General features: G+C 60.5%; 1 protein-coding gene across 1 annotated transcript; it reads right to left on the bottom strand.

Annotated features, from left to right (window-relative positions):
* Positions 1-692: 692 nt before the first annotated feature.
* On the bottom strand, positions 693-20,420 carry TAFA3 (TAFA chemokine like family member 3). Its single transcript, XM_042800328.1, has 6 exons — positions 20,361-20,420; positions 13,504-13,588; positions 13,119-13,234; positions 4,559-4,708; positions 3,572-3,696; positions 693-2,173 (listed from the first exon to the last, which is right to left on the bottom strand). Exons 3-6 carry the CDS (start codon positions 13,231-13,233, stop codon positions 2,162-2,164), a joined length of 402 nt encoding a protein of 133 aa, XP_042656262.1. The 5' UTR covers position 13,234; positions 13,504-13,588; positions 20,361-20,420; the 3' UTR covers positions 693-2,161.
* Between the last annotated feature and the right edge of the window lie 574 nt (positions 20,421-20,994).

The following is a 20,994-nucleotide window of genomic DNA, read 5'->3' as shown; positions in this document are numbered from 1 at the left end:
GCTGGGTAACCCAGCAGCTGAGCCACGCAGGGCCGCAGACAGGACAGACGTGCTGGCAGCGCATCAGCGGCCGTGGCCCCGTGGCACGGCTACCTGCCCACCGGAGCCCGTGGCCCCGAGGCACGGCTACCTGCCCGCCGGAGCCCGTGGCCCCATGGCACAGCTACCTGCCCGCTGGAGCCCGTGGCCCCGTGGCACGGCTACCTGCCCGCCGGAGCCCGTGGCCCCGTGGCACGGCTACCTGCCCGCCGGAGCCCGTGGCCCCGTGGCACGGCTACCTGCCCGCTGGAGCCCGTGGCCCCGTGGCACGGCTACCTGCCCGCCGGAGCCCGTGGCCCCGAGGCACGGCTACCTGCCCGCCGGAGCCCGTGGCCCCGAGGCACGGCTACCTGCCCGCCGGAGCCCGTGGCCCCGTGGCACGGCTACCTGCCCGCCGGAGCCCGTGGCCCCGAGGCACGGCTACCTGCCCGCCGGAGCCCGTGGCCCTGAGGCACGGCTACCTGCCCGCCGGAGCCGGAGCCGGTCGCTGCTGGCCAGACCCCAGCGTGTGGAAGTGGGGAGACACGGGCAGGCTCATCCCTGCGGCAACGTCAGTGAAATCCAGAGGAAAACCAGCCCGCTGAACATCGCCTGAACTGTTCCTCTGCGGCTCGGCTAAATGAAAGAGTATGCCTTTTTAATGCAACGTGTAATTAGAGAGTGTAAGTCACAGCCAAAAGATTTTATTGAGCCAGAGAATTAAGACAGTTGCATGAGTAATGAGAGCGGCCGCCGCTGCACGAGCCGCTCGGGATCGGAATGGCCAGAGCAGAGCCCCCAGCCCCTCCACCACGGATCTGGCCGGCAAGAGAAGCGCTCCCAAAGCCTCCCTTCGCTGTGGGATGAAAAGATCCTTTGCAGAGATTAAAATGAATTTATTATTTCACAGTCTGGTATTTACATCACATCTGGAGCTGGTATTACATACCCCGTTACAAAAACATCTAAATCACGAGTCCCGCCAGCGGCAGCGCCAGCTCCAGCCCCCGGCACGTCCCCCCACGCGGGTCACGGAGGGGGGCTGGGGTGCCCGGGGGGGCACTGGCCCCGCGTCCCGCAGCGATGCTCTTGCTCAGTACGTGTGTCACCAGTCTAACCAGTGCAGCGGCCCTGGGCACCCCAGCCCTGCCGACGGCGGGACCGTGGGGTCCCATCCTCTCCCCCTCGAGCTGCCACACCGGGGGGACGGTGCCTCCTAGAGAAGGGCACGAGCTCAGGGCCAGGAGGTGGGACATTTCTCTTTATTTTGAATGAACAGAGCGAAGCCTGGCATGGGCTGGGTCTCTGGCTGGGCATCTGCACAGCGCCAGGCACCAGACCCACAGACAGAAGGGGCTTCCCTCACACATTATTCTGAAATTCAATTGCGAACACAAGCAGTAACTTGGTGCCTGAGACTTGCGCGGCAGAGAATGGATATTAAACTCACAGCCTGATTAATGCAATTACTGAGGAAGGAGAAACCAGCATCATGCTCCACGGAGACATTTCACCATCTTGGGGGGCTGACGGGGTGTCAGACACCCCCGGCCACACTGCCACATCCGCCACATGTGGTCACAGCAGCCAGGTCCTGGGGCAGGCAAAGCACAACGCTCTGGGGGTCAGAGAAACCCCCCGGCCCCCGGGGGACACGAGATCAAGCCGGGGCTCAGCGCTGGCTCCTGGGAACCCACGGGGCCAGGAGCCGTGAGCCAAACCGGGGAGGGTTTCACACAACCGCTGACTTCCCAATTCCTGACAGTGACCCTGATTCGACACCTTGGGAGGTGGGGAAAGGTGACTCACAGCAACGATTCCAGCTATTTCAGAATAAAGCCCATTTTGGGGGACCGCCCACTGTCTGTATTGTCAACAGCTCTTACACGATCGGAGCATTTTATTTAACAGAATAAGAAAAGGAGCCCATTTCTTGGTTGGCGAGTGTGTCCGCAGCAGAGGGGGCCGTGGAGCGACGGGAGTCGTGCAGCCGCGCTGGGGTCCCATCCCCGCAGCCCCCGGGGCAGCCGGGGCTCGGCGGGTGCTCTGATCCGGTACCGGGATGGTGGCCCTGGAGCGGGGGGACCCCGTCCCGCTGCCGCCGGCTCCGCAGAGCCGCGGGGACCCGCGCCGAGGCTGCCGGCTATCGCGTGACCTGCGGGAGAGGAGAGGGAGAGGGGAAGGGGGGAGAGCGAGCGGGGCAGGCGCCTGCTAACAGCAACCCTCCGTCTGTTTGCAGCGGGCGAGTCACCCACCACGTCCAGCTGCCTCCCCGCCGCGCGCTGCCAGCGAACAGCCTCAGGGGATGCGAATACGATTTGCTCTTCGCATTCATTTATGGGGTGGTCCTTCCAAATTCTGGCTTATGGATCGTCTGTGAACCCCGTGCTCTGGCTACCGCTGCCACTGGGGCCTGTCTGCAGAGGGGACTGGGAGGGGCAAACCCAGCCCCCCTGGGGACAGTTCCTAACGGGGCACCCACAATCACCAAAAGTCCTTTTGGCAACATAGGTCTGTATTTCCACAATGCCGCTCCCTCGGGGAGGGCAAAGGCCCCGATGGGGAGCCTGGAGGGTGGCCATGGAGACTGGGGAGAGCAGAAGCCCTGGGCTCCTGCCGACGGGAACGGTCCCCAGTGAGAGCCCAGGACAGCAAAGCCAGAGCAGAGGCTTTGGGCTAAGTTAGCAGCTGGGGAGAAAATAAATAATATTAAGATGGGAAAAAGAAAATGGGCTAAAAGTAGTGCTGCAGATAGCGGTCAGTGATGGATGCCCAGGGCCAGAGGAACCTTCTTGGGCATCCATAAAAATACTTGAGCATGAAAGGGCTTTCTGCACACAAAACTGATAGTGATAATGAAAAAATCCCAACATCGCTTAATACGATAATTTTATGGCAGAGGAGGTGGGGTGAGAAATACTAAAGCATAAGGAATAATTACACTCAACAGTATGAACAATGATTACAAAATTATGCAACTGATTAACCATGGCATATATGTAATTACTAATGAGTTTGATAAAATTTTAATTATACCTTGTTCTTTGGGGCATTCAGCAAGCCATGAAAATAATAATCATGTAGTGCTCTGTCACAGCTGATTGCCTCAGACGGGGGAGCGGTGACAGATTCAGGGCTGCGCCACGGGGCTGGGACAAGCAACCTGCTGCCCCGGAGCAGCGGGGAGATGCTGGGGGGCAGCCGGGATGGCCCAGCAGCATGGGGCTGGCACAGAAACATCGCCAGCACGCCTGTGAGCGGGCTGAGCCACGCAACACCCTCCCCACCGAGCCTCCCCGGGGGACTCATCGACCAGCAGAGCTGTGGGACCCACTCGGGGTTTGAGCCACCCCCGCCGCCACCAGCGACGACAGCCCAGCGCAGACCCTCTGCTCTGCTCCGGTGCATCCCTCACCAACAGCGCGTGCCCTGGAGCAGCCGGAGCTCTGCCCTTCCCTGCAAACTCTTTGGGGACACCTCCCCGGGTTTTGCTTGCCCCGGGCTGGGGACAGCACAGCCAGGCTGCCCCCCCGCACCCTGCCAGGGGACGTACCTTGGTCGTCTTCACTTTGTTGCCGCTACTGCAGCTCCAGCCCGAGAGGTCGGGCAGCACCTTGCACTCCTCCCCGTCGAGGCAGGGCTCCATCTGGCACCACCACTTCTGCAGCACGATGGAGGCTGGGGGGGAGGAGGGTGTCGGTGCCGGGGTGCCAGCCCTGCCTGCCCCTCTCCGGCACAGCCCACGGCCGGAGCAACTCTGCCCGGGAGCTGCTCGTCGCCTGCCTGGCCTCGCTCAACCCAGCTGCTCCACTTGCCTCCAAAACACCCCGTTTTCTCTCACTGCCCCAGGCAAAAAGCCTGATGACAGCCCTGTCCTTGCGCCCAGCAGGAGCAGGGAGAGCGGTGCTGTTCAATAACCCGCTTCGGGCTCCACTTACGGAGGCAGACGCTCTGCTACCACCACTCCACTCTGTTCGGCTCTCGTAATTCATGCCTGCAATGCGGGTAATCAGACTGGGCTCCCCTCTGTTTGGGAACACACAAGCTGTCCGGGACAACGAAAGTCTTCCCCGACAATTCATCCTGGCATTCCTTGGTGTTGCACACGAATGCGCTTGCAGGACATCGGCTGCCCGGCAAATCAATACCGCGCTGGCAGAGGCTGCGGCTGGTTCTGCCGGCTCTTTGGCGATGCCACGTGATGCCGTTCGGTAAGATATACGTGGCTTGAGCTTTGCTGAACTGCTCCTCGCAGGTGATGGTGCTGTGGGGCTGGAGTCACGTCCCTGCCCCTGGCTGCAGCAGGGATCGATGCTGCGCCGGAGGAGCCCGAACCACCGGAGCATCATAACCCCCACTCCGTGGCAGAGCCGCACCGATGGAGAGCGGCCCCCAAACGCTCTCTCACCCCCCTGCTCCGCTGCAGGAGCCCCTGGGCAGGTCTCCTGTCAGTCCCAGGGGCACGGACACCCCCCACCCGCCTGACCCCCCGGGACGACGCAGCCGGGGGTTGCGCGGGGGTTGGCAGGGGGGTACTCACCATCCACGCAGGAGGGAGCCGCCCGCGTCGTCCCCGCCACCTGCCCCGGGAAGCAGGAGCATTTCACCGTCTGGGAGCGCTCCTCGATCTTGTTCTTATTGCAGCAGCGGTGAGCTGCGATGACTTCGCACGTGCCGGGCTCCACGTGCACTGCGGGGGCAGAAAGAGCTGCTGTCAGGGGGGCTGCACCCCGAGCCCCCAGCCCACCTCCCGCTCACTGCTGTGTGCCGGGACCGAGGCACCGGCAGAGCCCGGCGTGGGCAGCACCGTCCCAGCCTCTGGCAACCGCCCCAGGGCTGCCGGTGGTGTGCGGGCAGCTGGGCCCAGCACCCCCCAGCCCACCCGTGGGCAGAAGCACTGGTCCTGCTCCAGCCTCCTGCACCTGAGCTCGCGCTCCTGCCAGCCCTCACGCCCGTCCTACCCAGCAAAATGAATAGCGCCGCGGCCAAGCCAAGAGCTTCATTGAAACAAATGAGCACATTAGTTAATTGCCACTGGTAACGAGATGCGCACTTGGCTCCAAGAGGAGATGGTGCGTGGCGCTGCCTTTGGCTTCAGAGTGCCACCACCTCCGACCCCAGCCAAACCCACGCTCCCGTCTTGCCATCTCACACCGTCCTCTGGAGCAGGGAGGACAGGGACAGCGTTTCCACCCTGCGGTGACACAGCAGTGTCACGGTGTTCATCAGAAATCCGGGCTGCTCTGCTGCTCCCCCTCCCAGTGCCATTAAAATATTAAGGAAGAAAGAAAACTAATGTCTTGGCTTACCACCTCTGGGATCTGGGTCTAGAAGCTAGTTAGCATCGCAAATCAATGACTTTTGCTGGGTAATGGCCCACACAAGCACAGTGCAAATTAGCCAAACAGGGCTGGATAGACTTCATCCCCATGATGGAGAGAGCGGGTGATCCCTGCAGGTCCTGTTTAATGAGCACTGGAGGAGCCAGCGCAGCAGCCACGCACGGAGACTTCCCCAGGTCACCAGGAACAGGCTTTTATTCCCGCAGCAAGCGGGAGCCAGGCTGTGAGGAGGATGGGGAAGCTGCATTTCTGTGGCGTGACATCCCAGAATGTGTGTCGAGGAGCACGCATCAGGCCATCAGCCCGGGCTGCTCCGCACCCCCGCTTGGGAGGATGCACAGGGCACGGGCAGGAGCGAATGGGGCAGGAACGGGGCAGGAACGGGGCAGGAGCCCTCAGCAGGCACTGGAGGAAGGGCTCAGTAAAGGGTACAAGCAGGACATGCAGGGCTGCGGGAGCAGAGCGGCGTGTTGCTGGTGGTGCTGGAGGTACCCGTGAGCACCAGCCCCTGCTCAGCCCTTTCCCAGCAGTCTGGCAGTCGCTCCACCCTGACCTGCCCTCGCCATCCTGCCCGTCCAGCCTCAGCTCCCAGCCCTGTTGAGCCCCCCCCAGCCGCTGCCAGGAGGGTCCCGGGGCCCCAGCCACCCCCAGCCCCACGGTCCGTACTGGTGTCCCCTGCCCAGCTCTGTGGGACCCGTCCCACGGTGAGGACCTGGCCTGCGCCCCGGCAAGCGCTCCTGTGCATCCCCACGTCCCCAGCAAACACCGCCTGCGTGCTGGGAGCTGCTGGAAAGCGGCCACTTCACCTCCTCCGAGGAAAGCTCAGGGAAATGGGATCTCTCCTGGGGTGCCCGGGGAAGTCCCTCTGCCTTGCAGCCGCATTTTCACATCCCGGCTGGGAAACGCTGATCCCAGCGCAACCTCCCGGGCTGTGCCGGCTCCCAGTCAGAGCTGTCCCGTTCCCAGTGCGTAGCAGCACCCGCGGGCAGGCGGGGGGGCAGGACTCCCCGCCCCAGGACGCGCTCTCCAGGGGTGCCACCAGCCCGGGGCCAGCGCAGAGACACCCGCTGCCGTCCCCCGGAGCCACGCACCCGCCCGCACACGGGCAGGACAGGCCGTGCAATTACCATGGCTTTAATTTGGCTTTATTTATTGTTATTTCATGGTCATTTTCTTTTAATGAACCATCACTTTCATTTCTGCCCATAATAATTACACAATTACCTATCCTGGAAGTATTTTGTAACAGCATCTCTGGCCATAAATTTTATCCTCCTTTTTAAATGCCACCATAATTTAGCTCTAATGATAATTTTCATTCTTTTTGTATGCAGAAATGGTAGACTTTGGTGAAAGTGAGAAGAAAAGCAACTCATTACAGAACAAGCGTGATTGTTTTGCCCCGTTTTTATGGTTAATGGGATTTTTCAAGTAATCTGAGGAATAAACAGAGATCCTTGGCTTTGGCTGACTATGAACCCACGTTCCCACCATACTCTGGTCCAGAGCCACCCACTCACCCTGTGCACCTCGACACAGCCCTCCCCACCACCACCCAACGGGGGATTTTATACTCTCCAACCTCAGCACTCGCACATAGTTGTGGTTTTGACTTATTTTTACAAAAACCTCCCCGCAAAGCTTCATTAGCAGAGCTCTTCCCAGGAGGAAGGGCCAGACAACGCCTCTGCTCCCTCTCACTTCTGCTCTCTGGCTTCTCATTTTCAGCTAATTTTAAAAGGTTCAGCAGAAGGAGAGCCAGGCAGAACTGAGAAATTGCTCATTACAGCCGTGCAATAAGAGCTTGCTAACATGCCAAAGCCCTTTGAATTTGCTCCAAAAGGTGCAGCACGGAGATAAAGAAAATTTTGCCTCTTCTCCCTCTTCCTGCGGCTGGCTGAGCCCACGGGCACCTTCCGCGCCCCTGCCAGTGACACCAAGGAAGCCCGGGCGTCCCGGCTGACTGCGGGCGTGCAGACACAAGGACATGGTCCCACCGGGACAGACGGACACGGTCCATCTCCAGCTCGCACTCGCCCCCTGCCCACCACGCGGGGAAGGCAAAGCCCCGGCGCTCCGGAGATGCTCTCCAGCCCACGGCAGACGCTCTCGCCGACAAGACGCTGCGCTGTGCCGCAGCCCGGGGCTGCGGTTAGCTGAGCCGTCCCAGGGGTGCTCGCCCACTGCTGCGAGCCTCGGGAGAGAAAGGTTCAGAAAGCCTCTCTTTTCCCTCAAAAGCGCACAGCTTTGCTTTGAGCCCAGGCTGCAAACCGCAGTGCCCGCAGCCGCTGCCTCTGCCCCGGGGTGAGCACCGTGCGCGGGGGGGGGGGGGGCAGGACCCCCGTCGCCCGCAGCAGGGCTGGTCCCAGCTCACCCGCCTGCTCCGGGACTCAAACCGTGAACAGCTCAAAGACAAACGGACACGCCACGGGGGCCGGGCAGCCTCCTGGCACGGCCCGCAGCCCCTCGGGGGCACGCACAGCCCCGCAGCCAGGGCCCGACGGACAGCAGAGCTGGGGGAGCAGCACACACCCCCGGGGCCTTGGGCTTCTCTTGGGCCGGGAAAGCCTTCCATCTGCCTAAAGGTCTTGTGAGCATCCGATGTCCTGCCCTGGCACCCTGGAAACCTGCCCCAGACATTTCCATCCTGCACAGCCCCCTCCAGGCACCAGCCCCAGCCCGAGGCACAGCAGCAGGGTTTGGGGCGTCCCCCTCCCTCCAAGTGACAGCTCTCAGCAGAGCTCCAGGCTGTGTTTGAGCGGGAGGGACAGCCCCACGGGGAGCAGGGCAAGAGCCACCCCACCTGCCATAAAGCACCTGAGCTCCCCACGCACCGGATTCACCCGCTTTCCCACCCCTGCGCCACAGACAGCACGGACCACAGTGCGTGCCACAGACCCCGACATCCCAGCGAGCTCGGGGGGGCTGTAACTGGATGCAAATAAACCCCTCTCCATCAGATCCAGTGATTCCCAGGATGTCAGCAAGAGACTTCCCTGTCTCCTTGAGCAGCCCTGTGCCAGGATTCCACATCACCGGCCCGGGAAGAGCGAGCAGACAGCCCGAGCCCGGGGAGCACAACGGGCTCCCCCACTGCTCCCTGCAGCTGCTTCTCCTCCTGCCGAGCAGCAGGAAACTTCAGACCAGATAGGACTGAAAATGCAACTCGGATGGATGGTGTTTTTAGCACCGAGGGCAGGAAACCCCCAGAGAGCCTGGGATAAGTTCCATTGCTTCTGGCCTCCTTCTCCCTCTCATTTAACTGGTATTTCCCCACTGGGACCTTTTAAAAAAAAAAAAAAAATCTTATCTCATGGAACCATAAAAGCATTGTAAGAACACAAGGCTTTTGAATCCTTTATGCAAAAATAAAATAAAACCGCTGTCCTACTCTGGCTGACCTTTAAGTGAGCAGCAGAACATATATTTTTATGGCATAACCTGAAATGACACATTTTGTGTGTCTCAGGGAGGCGTGGGCACAGCTCCACATGTTCAGTGTAAAATATCGCTCTGCTTGCTGGTGGAGAGTTGTAAAATGAAGAGAAGTTGAATGCACGTAACTACCAGGCAATACCCAACCCCTCTGTGTCCAAACCCCTTCCTCCGGGGCACCGAAATGCCGTTCGAGGGGTCCGGGGGGCCTGAGCCGCAGGGCGGGGGCAGGCAGAGCCCGGGGGGAGGCAGAGGGTCCAGCCCCCCACGGAGCGCAGCCGAGGGCTCGGGGGGCTCCGGGGAACGAGCGGCCCCCGGGCAGAGCTGGGCAGCCAGTGGCGTGAGCCATCTGTGCCCCATGCCCTGCAACAACTCTGCCACTGATAGTCACTAAATAATTAAAGTCTTAAAATCACTACTGCCTTAGATGCATGTATTATTTAAGAGGGTTTTAGAGAGAAGCAGGCTTGTTTTTATTGCTCATTATCACTGCATGTCAGTTGGGAGTTTTTTTACTATCTTGTCCCCTCAAGACTCCACATCACAGACTCACAGAATGGTTTGGGTTGGAAGGGACCTCGAAGCCCCCCCCAGTGCCCCCCCCTGCCCCGGGCAGGGCCCCCTTTCCCCAGCCCAGGGGGCTCCCAGCCCCGTCCAACCTGGCCTTGAACCCTTCCAGGGAGGGGGCACCCACAGCTGCTCTGGGCACCCTGGGCCGGCGTCTCCCCCCCCCCGCACAGGGAAGGATTTCTGCCTTAGAGCTCATCTAAATCTGCCCTCTGGCAGTTTAAAACCATCACCCCTCGTCCTAATCCTACACCCCGTCTGCTAAACAGTCCCCCTCCCCAACCCTGTAGCCCCTTTAAGCACTGGAAGGCTGCTATAAGGATCTCAACCACGCCCCCCCCAGCCTGGGTTTGTGCTGGGATTGCCCCGACCCACGGGCAGGACCTTGCCCTTGGCCTTGCTGAACCCCACGAGGTTTGCCCGGGCCCAGCTCTTGTGCTCTGTCCCCCTTGGCTGCATCTGTGGGTGTGTGCACATCCATGAACCGCTCCTGTAAATCCCACCACTTCACGCTTGCAAGCAGAAAGCCAGACGCCTGGACTGGGTGGAGAACAGCTGAAAGGCTGCCGTGCGGCAGACGAACCGGCACGGGACCAGCACGGAACCGGCACGGGACCGGCACGGAACCGGCACGGGACCGGCACGGGACCGGCACGGGACCCTGCAGACGGGGGATGCAGCTCCTGACACGCAACCTGCCTTCCTCCGTGGTGTTCACCACGCGTCCGGCACAGCTCCTGCCTCACCTAGAGAGGGTGGCTTAGAAAAATATTCCATCTTGATGTAAAGGCTGCACATGACAGAGGAACCAACGCTTCCCCCAGCGAGAGGGAACCTTGCAGAAGCATCTCACAAATGAACATCATTTGCTGCTGCCTTCACTCCGAGCAGCAACGCACTGACCAGTAAATCTCTCTTACAAGATAATCAGAAATCAGTGCTCTGCTCTCCACTCACTCAGAGAACCTCATTTCCCGAAAGCAAATCCCAGCTGACTAAATGCCTTTACTGCTGCTCCAGGTTGAGCGATGAATGGGAATGAAGGCAAAGATGGCACTTTGATTATCAGCATTAGAGGGGTTTATCTGAAGATGCTGGGGCCACCTTTGCGGGAGCCGTGGCCAGACAAGCAAGCCTTGTTCATCACGCAGAGCTCCATGTTATACGGCGGATTAAATTGCTGGCCAATCATTCTTCACCAAGGAGTCTCCTATTCCATTTCCAAATGACTTAATCTCCACACTTGATTCATGTGGCTATTTAAATGCAACCACATACCCCAGGAAGCACCGCTCTGCCTGGACACATCAGCATTCCCCAGGGGCTGGGTGAGCACAAGTGATTACACCTCATTTCTGCAACCAGATGTTTACTGTGCGGTGTTTCCCTGGACGGCTAACAGAGGGTCTGCATGCAGGCTCTCTCCAAGAAATTCCTAAGTTTGGGGGCTCTGAAACCTTGTGGCCACATTGTCACAATTAAAGATCTTCCTCTGCTATTGCTCATTTTTGGTGCCACACCTGGTTTTATCTATGAATAACCGCAAATGGCTGGAAACTCTGGACGTGTCTGTGCTTTTATGCACCCAATCCATCAGCATCCCTGGCTCTGGGGGCCGCGGGCAGGCACCAGCTGCACAGCATCCCCATCCCCACCTCCAGTTCAGCTCCCCATGCAGAAATGTCACTGCGGGCTTCCTGGGACAAAACTGGCATTGCAACCAGAACGCAGCCTTGGGAAAGCGCATTTCAAACACAACCTTTAACAAAAACTCTCCCAAATGAAGTAAAAGCACAGGACAGACAACAGGAAAGTAAAGCCCATGAACTCAGCAAGCAGACTAAGAATTCCTGGCTTGAGCCCATGGAAATCCAGCCCAGGAGAGGAGGCAGCTGCCAGCGCAGCCACGCAAAACACTTACAGTGCCAGGAAAGCAGGACGTGCAGAGAGAAACCGTGTTAATACAGACACAGAGCGGGGTCAGACTTTCAAGAATTTGCTCCTTGTATGCCCTCTCTGCTGTGGATTAGAATTTGCTTGAATAAAACATACCGAGGTTTGGTCTGCTGTGGATAAGGCTGTGTGGGCAAAAAAGTCCCCAGCTCTCTGCCTGAGAGCACGTGAATACGTGAGCCTGTCTCCTCACGTATGGAGTGAGATTTATGCATAATTCACACCCCGCGAGTACACTTGGGCATTTGCACTTTAAACCCAGGTGAGTCGCTGCTTTATTAGTGCCAGCTCTGACTCTTCCCCGAAGCAGCAGCTCCCCTGGACACCGCTCCCGCGTAAGCAGGGTGGGCGAGCGCCCGAGCCCACATCCCAGGGAGACCTGAGCCGCTGCCAAAATGTCACTCCAGAAACAACTGAGGAGTTTTATCTTCTCGTGCACCTGGCAGAGGTTAGAAAGAGGGTAAGGCAGGGAGCTGCTGGCTAGCTGTTTGAGATAGTCACTCTGGAAGACACATTTTGGTTTTAAGTGACGATGATGGGGATTATAGGATTAGACCTGCTTTAACTGTCAGGCAAAAATGACAGAAATAGGACAGGGTTCAGTGTGGGGTCAGGGAAGAGCATGAGCAATTTCAAATTAACCCTTAAACACCTTCTTTTCCAAACACAGGCACAAGAGGCAGGCAGCACGTGCCCCAGGATTGCTCCGTACTCCAAGCAGTGCTGCACAACCCCGCCAGCACGCCGGTAATGTCAGCTTCCACCCACCCACCCACCACGCGCTGAGGAGAGGAACCCCCAGCCCTGGACCACCGAGTCCCCTCAGCTGCTTCTCTTCTAAGACATGAGCTTCCACAGTGGGTTCATGTAACCCCCCCCCAAAATCACAGTGATCGCACAAAGCAGCATTCCAACATACCCCCCCAGAGGGGGATCTCGAAGCCACCACTGGGAATAACAAATTAACGCCCCAGAGCCAAGGCTACGCTTTCCAGCAAAACCTTCAGTTCTACATCAGTTTATGCTTGTTCCATGTTTCAAGAGGATCTTTATGACCAGAGGACTGAAAATTTGTATTTCTAATGAAAGCCTGAAGTGGAGAGTGTCCATCGCATAACAAGCGTGGTTTGTCCCACTCATTGCAACTTACGGTTAGTTCTCACTGCTCACAGATAAAGAATTACCTTGGTAATAACCTGAATATGGATGTGTCTCAGATTTGCCTACAGACATGAAGAAATTCGCTTTTCAGCTCCACAGACCAGCTAGGCTCACCAAGCAACAGTTTTTAAATGCCCCATATTAAGTATTTACAAGTTATAACTCCAAGGAGCAGCTTTACTGCTGTACGGCTCCAGGTTCCTGCCTGTCCCCGAGGGCAGCCCAGGGAGTTTCCTGCACACACAGACACTCGAAGTGCAAATCCCGCAGCTGTCACAGCAGCACCGGGGAGGAAATGTCGGTGCCTCCCGGTGTCTGTTTGTGGGATTCTGCCCCGCGCCTTCGGCACGTTCATCCTCACTGTCCAAACCCCGGCGATGGGGCTGGACGCCAAGGTCTCCTGGGCTGTCAGCCCCTGGTCCCCAGAGACACCCGCCCGCTCCCGCAGCCGGTGGGTGCCACGACCTGAGACCACCTGCACTCGTCCTCCCGCCCAGGAATGAGGGACGGACCCCCACCCAGCATCTCAGCCCCACGAAAACCCCTCCCTGGGCATCCCACGGAGACCCCAAGGTACCAGCAGCGTGACAGGATGATTGCACAGGAGTGTGATGCACGTGGCGAGGACGTCGCTTCCCCTACCTGAATGGCTTCTGTGATGGGTGGAGGCCAGCGTCAGTCTTCCCCACAGTGTGGTAAGGCAGAGAGTGAGCACGAAAACCCATTTGCTCAGGCTTTGTATGTCTCTCTCACTCATTCTACCAAAAACAAGAAGAGACATGCCGAGGAAGAGGGGCTGAGGAGGGTTGGGAGGTGAACCCCCCCCCTCACCGATGCTGCTGCAGGCAGCGGTGCAGCCCCTGAAGGTGCACGGCCACAGGGACTGGGGTGTCCTGGCTGCGGGGACACGGCCCTGGGTGACACGGCACACACCCGGGGCTCGCCCACCGCCCTCGGACAGGATTGGGCTTCTTCAGCGGGACAGGAGGAAATCCTGCCGGCAGCAGGACAGACGAGAGATAGTTACCTTTTACTGGGGGTTCACACTAGCACCCACGCATCTGCCAACCTCGGGTGGGCCGGGTCTGTGCAAGGGGCAGACATCAGTGCATCTGAAAGGAGAAAGAGAAGCGTGGGTGGCGATACCTGCTGCGAGCACCCGGGGAGCGCGAACCACTGCGTGCCCCGAGGCTCGGCTGGGGACCCCCCCGGGGGGCTCGGCTGGGGACCCCCCCCGGGTGCTCGGCTGGGGACACCCCTGGGGGGCTCGGCTGGGGACCCCCCCGGGGGGCTCGGCTGGGGACACCCCCCAGGGGGCTCGGCTGGCCCCACATCAGCACCCACGCTCTCAGGCACACGAGCACACACGTGCCCATCACACACACCAGAACCTCTCTGGGAACTCAGCCCGGAACCCTGCCCACCCCCTCGGAACTCCAGCGGGACTCCGTCTGCTCCAGAGGAGCCGCTCCCGACTCCCAGCGCTGAGCGAGCGCAGCGGCAGGCCTGGTTATTAACGCAGACCACAAATACTAAACCCAGACGCAGGGTGTGTGGGAAGAGCTGGAGAAAATCAGCAGTGAGTCATTCCAAGTGTTGTCTTTTCCGTGTGTGCGGTTACACGCTGTCATCGCCCTTGTGCCACCGAGGTCCCTTGTGCCACCGAGGTCCCTTGCAGTGCCACCCAAGGTTTGTCTCTCATGGGCTGGGCACTCACTGACAGACAGACAGACCGACCGACCGCACAGCCCTCCAGCTCTGTGCAGGGAGCGGGGGAACGGGGCAGCCGATGCCCAGGTGGGCAGGCACAGCCCGCAGCAGTGCCAGGACCCGCAGCCCCGCACCGCGCTGTCCCGGTGCGATGCTGCTGGCTGGGGTTGCTTCTCCTCTCAGTACAGCCGCCAGGTCATAAACCCGCCCCGAGACCTGCGCCCGCTGCCCTGAGCACACCAGTAACCGCTCCTGGCCTCCCCGTGCGCACTGGGGCACCGCGCTGGCACTCGCTCCCACACCACGCAGGACGCGGTGGGAGGGAGCCGGGTTTTACATCATCTGGAGCCCTTAAGGAAAAATTTAAATCCCCAAAGAGTTGGTATTCCACTGTCAACTGCTTTAAATGTGTTCTCTGCACTATTTATCAGCTGCGGCCCTGCAGGTGGAAAGGCGCCGGGGCTCTTCAGGCAGCAGCACGAGCGAGAACAGCTCTGACAGCAACGTCTCCGCCCGGCCGAGATCTAACCACGTCCAGGGCAAATGACAGCATCCCCCATAAAACTTCAGTGCCGGGTCATTGTTTACTAACGAGAGGCCGCGAAGATGACCGGCGGTGAGGCCGAGGCTCGGGAGCGCTGCCAGGGGCAGCTCCTGCCCCGTGAGCTTCCCTGCACCCGCCCCCGCTGCCCGCACCCACCGCAGGGTTTCAGCCGGGCACCGGACAAACCTGGGCTGCCGGGAGAAGGAATCTTTCATTTGCAACCATCTTCTAAATTTCTATCTGCTCTGGACCAGGCTGAGACAGTGAAGCAGACTCATATAATGAAGTACCGGAACAGAAAACTGTGATGCTTTTAATCAAAACAAAGTGATTTGAAGTGGTAAAAGGCCATTTCTTGTTTAGAAGCATTTCAAAGTGAATTGTTTTGTTTTAAACTGACATTTCGAAATGAAAAATGTTTCATTCCAAAATGCTGATTTAAAATGGTATTTTCCATTTTGATTCTCCCAACTGGAAAAAAAAAAAAAAAAAATCAGAAAATGTCACCAAAAACGTTGACATTTGCCCAGGAAAAAAAGAAAGGTATCTTGACAAAAACACCTATTTTATGCTAGAAAAGAATCCAGAGGTAAGAAAACACTCCTAATTAATGCCGTGGGATAGTCAGCTTGGCCAGGGGCAGATGGAAGCGTGGTCGGGGAGGGCACAGGCACGCCGGCGTCCCGCGCACCTCCCTGGCTCCATCCCTGCCCGCCGGGCAATGAGGGACCGACCCTGCCCCAGCACAGCCCTCACCCAGGCTACGCCCGCGCAGCGGGGCCGCAGGCGCTGTGCAGACCAGCACCACTGCCCGGGGCCGAGCCAGCCCCGAGCCCCCCAAAACACGGCACTGCCAGAACGAACCTGCGGTGGCCGGGCGGGCAAGAGGCCCAGCGCTCCTCGGAGCGGGCACGAGCGGATGCGACGCGACCGCGCCGGCTCCCTCGGGTGACGCCGTATTTAGGCGGTCGCCGGCGCTCCGGCGGGGCTGTCGGCGGAATCTGCTCTGCAAGAGGCTCCCTTGCAGAGGGGGGGGATTTCACACAGCAGCCTGCGCTGTCGGGGTCCCCTCAGGGATGTCACAGCCCGTCATGCAAATATTGATGCAGCTGAAAACACGTACTATTTCCTCAATGAAAAAGAGAGCTCTCGGGGCTGCTCAGCCCTTGACACGATCCAGGGGCAGCTCGTGCACCAGCACTCGGTGCCGCAGTGAGTGGGGTGCGATGCCCCCCCACACCTGTGTGCCCACGCCCCCCCCCCCCCAGTCCCCGGGAAGACAGGGAGGTGCTCTGCCCCAGCTGGGCTGGGACGTGTGCCACAGCACACATCTGTCCTGCCCTATGAAGGGGCACATCTGGCAGCCCAGATGTGAGGCCAGCAGACACAACGCTGTCACCAGGCTCTGTACCTGGTGTGGCAGCGAGCCCTCGCCACCAGCAAACCTCCCGTGCTGGTGCCAGCAGAGCAGCCAGGCCCCTGTGGGAGGTCCCCCTGCACCCAAAGCCCCCGGTCTCCCAAATGCCCCTCCACACAGGGAGCCCGGCCAAGCTCCCAGCATGGGCACCAAGCCCCCCAGCACGCACTGGAGCCTGGCCGAGCTCCCAGCACGGGCACCAAGCCCCCCAGCACACACTGAAGCCCAACCCCAGCTCCTGCCCGTGCAGCCCTGCAGCCCACACCAGGTCTCCCCAAGATGTCCCCGAATCTCTTGGCTGGACCAAAAAGCCAGCACAGCGCTGGCCACCACCATCCACACAGGACAGGGACGCACTCCCAGTGCAAACTATATTTAGCTCAGAAAGGCTGAGCTGTTTGTTGTAGCCAAGGAAGCATAAATAAATCACAGCGTTATCAATAATGCAGCCCGCACTCAAAGGGGAAGCCACCATGCCAAGCGGTGGGAGCCGAGCCGGTGGCCAGGGAGGGCTCGTGGGGTTTGGGGGAGCACGAGGCCGAGAGGTGCCACCCCCAGCAGCAGCCACCAGCACGATGCGCCCCCCCACAGCCACGCCAGCACAGGCACTCAGGGCTCCCACGCATGCACAAACTCGCATTGGAAAACAGAGCTTTACAGAAATTGCTATTTTGACAGTTATCAACCTCCATCGTCGTCAGACTCCAACTACAAATGTTTGGTCTGACTTGAAATTTTTCAGCCTAGAATGTCATTTTGAAATGAAAAGCAGCGTTCTGGCATGTCAAGGCACTTAATTTTGATTGAAAATATCAGTATTCTCTGTTATGCTCTGTCTGGAATTCTGTGGAATTTTTCATTAACGTTTTTTGTTAGCTGTTTTCTACCTTTCAGGTCTGAGCTGGGACCTGAGGTAACTGCAAAGTGCCCCAGTCTCTCTGAAGATAAATCTCAGCCGTAGCCAGTGTGGCGAGAGATGACTGTTCCTCTGCACGGACCCTCCCCGGGGGCACAGGCCGTCACCCACCCCGGAGCCTCAGCGAGGTTCCCCCCACCCACGGCACCTGGGAGCCCCCCCGCCACTCTGCTGCCCGCAGCAGCTACAGACCGTTCCCTCCCCCTTCGTGAAAGCCGCGGGTAGAACCGGGACCCCCAGCCAGGACGGCTCCACCCGCAGCCCAGCGCCCCACGGAGCTAATGAGGGACTCTCTGTCACACCAAATTACGCTCCAAGTCCTGCTGGTTTGGAGCAGATTGCAATGCTCCACGTGAGCTGGATAATTATAGTTAGCACAATTCCACCCAAAAAAGGAACAGAGAGAGGTGGGGAGGCTGGGACATTGGCTGGATTTCTGTGCTGGGACACAAGCCCTCCCTGCTGCACCTCCAACACTCAACCCTCGGGCACATCTGGCCCCACAGCTCTGCCAGTTTTCTGAACGCTGTTTTCATACTCCTGCTGTTCCAGCACTTCTCGGGACTTGGTTTGCACCTTCATTTGGTGCAAGGCGAGGCGCAGGCTTTGGCCCAACAGAGCACAACCCGGGGGTGCGCAGTGCCGGGCAGCCCCGTCCCCAGCTGTGGAGCAGGGAGCAAACCTGGCCAGAGCCCAGCAGGCAGAGAAACCTTCCCGTGATGTGCCAGATGTTACGCTGCCCGTTGGAGGGGGCGATTTTATTTGAACAGTTCCTTGAAGCAACAAGTCAAACCATCTTAGCAAGTGCCCCACCACATGGGAGCGAGGGACGGGCTGCCCCGTGACCACCCTGCGCATCCCTGCCGTGCCGCACGGCTCCCTGGCAAACCTCACGGCAGCAGTGGCCCAGCCGCCCCCCCCTCGTACAAGAGGACCCCCAGAGCACCCGGCCCGCTCGCACTGCCCCGAGGGAAGGTGTCCTTCCCTCGCCCCAAAGCACGGCCCCATGGGCTGCACAGCAGGCGATGGTAGCAGCGCGGGGAGGCTGCAGGTTCTCCTGTGAAGCTGTCGCCTCCCTGAAAGACCCCGACAAGCAAGGAGACAGCTCCATGGTCCCCGAGGACGGCTCCGCTGCGGCTCTGCCTCCGGCACCCAAAGAGAGGGCAAAAGCAGCAGGGCGGGCTCGGCAGAGGGCATCTCCCTTCTGCAGGCTGGAAAATCAGCTGAGCACTGGATGCTCCACCGCAGGCAGGCGAGGAAATGCTGGGCACATCCAGGCTGTGAGGTTTGGGCCCAGGGCCCCTGAGCCACCCGTCCCAGGAACAAGCTGCGAGGCTGGGGGTCTCTGGGGGGGCTGCCCAGCGAGATGCTGCCATCCTCCTCCGGGCACAGACCGACAGCAGCAGCAACCTCCACACCCACAGCTCCGGGTTCCCCAGTGCAGGCCAGCAGGCTGGCTAAACCCCGGCTCCCTCCGCGGCACTGGGGATGCTCAGCGGCAGGCAAAGCTGCCAAGTGGGAGCTCCGGCGGCTGCACATCCGGGGGCAGTGCCCAGGAGGCTGGCATGCCCACCGGAGCTTTGCGCAGTAACTCCTGCACCCTCCCACGCTCCGCACTGCCCCGAGCGCTGGGCTGCTCCTCCCCAGAGGGAAACCCCACCGCAGGGGAGCCTGGCCCAAGCCCCAGAGCTCCAGCTCGAGCAGAGTCCTTTTGCACCCTTCATTTCAGCTCTTACTCTGGGTGCACCTACAGCAGTCCAGCCCCACAGATGTGCTAGTGAGGAGGGCAGCATGAGGCACGTGCCCTCCAGCCAGGCAAAGAGGTGGCAAGGGAGCACACAGAAATGCAGAGGACTCCTTCCCCCACGCGTGCTCTCTTGTCCTCTCCTCTACGCTGATTTATTTCCAGCTCTTTGGTCATTCCTCCAGCGTCTGCAGCATTTCCTTCCCAGCCAAGGTGAGCGGGAGAGTTTTTAACTCTAATTCCACCCAAGCACGGGCCTGTTCCTGCTCCCTCACTCGATGAATCCCACCGCTCCACTGCCACTGGCATTTTGAAGGTCAGCTCTGCTGACAGCTTGAACCTCAGACTCCTCCAGCATCAGGAACCTCTTTCTGCCAGAGCGTGGCTGCTCGTCAGGGGTGTTGAAACCCAAGGTCAGCAGCAGCTCAGTCAGTCTTGTCAGTGGAAGAAAGCAGAGGACTTGACAGCTTCAGTTGTTTCCCCAGGAGATACAACACTTCACCTGGGCAGGCTCTTTGCCAGGGTGTGGGTGCCCCAGCACAGACGAGCTCTCCAGGCCAAGGGCACCTGCACACTGAGCAGCCCCCCAAGCCTCCCACCACATCGAAAGGGGTGGCTAACGGGCAGGAGGAGGGGACTCCTGCTCCCTGCCCAACACCACCGCATGGATCCACTCCTGCCTGGCTCCAGAATGGGACTGGTATAAACTCATGCTCTCCTCTGGACCACAGAGCCCGCCCTCGCAGCTGAGGGGGGCACCCGTCTGTGCAAGCTGCTCCCCGTCCCGTGCCCCTCGAGCCACCCGGACACCTGGGCCCCTGCCCCACTCCAGCCTGGCATCGATCAGAAGCGAGCCCACCCCAGCTGCAGGAGTGACAGCAGAGAGGAACGAAGAAGAGGAAGATGGAAGCCTGCATCCCATCCCGTCCCGCCTGAAGCTTTGGCTGCGGGGGGGACAGCTTGCAGGGACCGACGGCGGGCAACGGCTGGTCTTGATTTTCCCCGTCCAGGGTGAAGAAGCATTTCTGGCTCCTGCAACCTCGGGTCTCTCCAGCACTGCTTCGCCTCCCCAAAACCGCAAGCGGCTTCGTGTGGCTGGCAGAATCGTTTCACCGGGGGGTAAATCGCACCCCTGGACGGAGCTCAGCCTCGCAGCCAGCCCCAGGCCCCGCTGGGGGCGCGACCCCCCCGCCGCGGGCACTGTCCCCCGGTCGCAGGGCGGGCAGGGGCCGGAGGCGATCCGCTTCTTTCCGAGTCACCCGTAACCGAGCCCGCGGCGGGAGCCGGCACGGAGAAACTTCCCGCGAAGACCCGCCTGAGCCCCCCCCGAAAGGCTCCGGGCTCCGCAGCGGAGCCCCCGGACCGGCGCTGCCCGCGGGGACTCCGAGCCCGGCGGCTCCCCCCCGGGCCGGTAACGGTCCTGCCCCCGCCGGGGCTCGGCCCGCAGCGCCCCGGGCACCGGCCCCGGGCGGGGGCGCGGGGTCCCGCCGCCGCCGCGCTCCGCCCCGGGGGTCCCGTCGCAGCCCGCAACTTCCCGCCCGAGCCGCACGTACCTGCCGGGGCCGTCCGTGCGGGCCGGCCCCGCCGCTGCCCATCCCGCCGGGACCGCGCCGCCTCCGCGGGCCGCCGGGGCCGGGGCCGGGGCCGCTGGCGGTGCGGGGCTCGGTGCGGGGCTGGGCGGGGGCGGCGGGCGCGGAGCCGAGCGGCCCCGGTGCCCGCGAAGGGGCGCAGCGCCGCCTGCCGCCCGCCGCCCCGGCACCGGGAACCGCACCGGCACCGGGAGCCGCACCGCGACCACGACTCCGCACCGGAATCACGACCCGACACCGGGAACCGCACCGGGACCGCGACCCGCCCCTGGAGCCGGACCGGCACCGGGAACCGCCCCCGGAGCCGAACCGGCACCGGGAACCGCACCGGCGAGCCCGGGCTGGCAGCCGGCTCCGCACCGCACCGCCCATCCCTCCGGGAAGGACGCCGCCCCGCCCCAATTAGCCCCGGTGCTCATTAATGGAGCCAGTAGGGAGGACTGGTCAGAGCTCATTTACCTGAAAAACAATTTCCCACCCCCCAGAAAAAAAAAAAAAAAAAAAAAAAAAGGGTGTGATGGGCCCCACTGAGCAACGAGTGGTACTGTACTGTGTGGGGATAACTGGACAGATGGACAGACAGACAGACAGGCTACCG

The sequence above is a fragment of the Tyto alba genome, unplaced genomic scaffold (genome assembly GCF_018691265.1).
Source record: "Tyto alba isolate M040663 unplaced genomic scaffold, T.alba_DEE_v4.0 Super-Scaffold_30, whole genome shotgun sequence".
NCBI lineage: Eukaryota > Metazoa > Chordata > Aves > Strigiformes > Tytonidae > Tyto > Tyto alba.
This window is presented reverse-complemented; position numbering and strand designations above follow the sequence as displayed.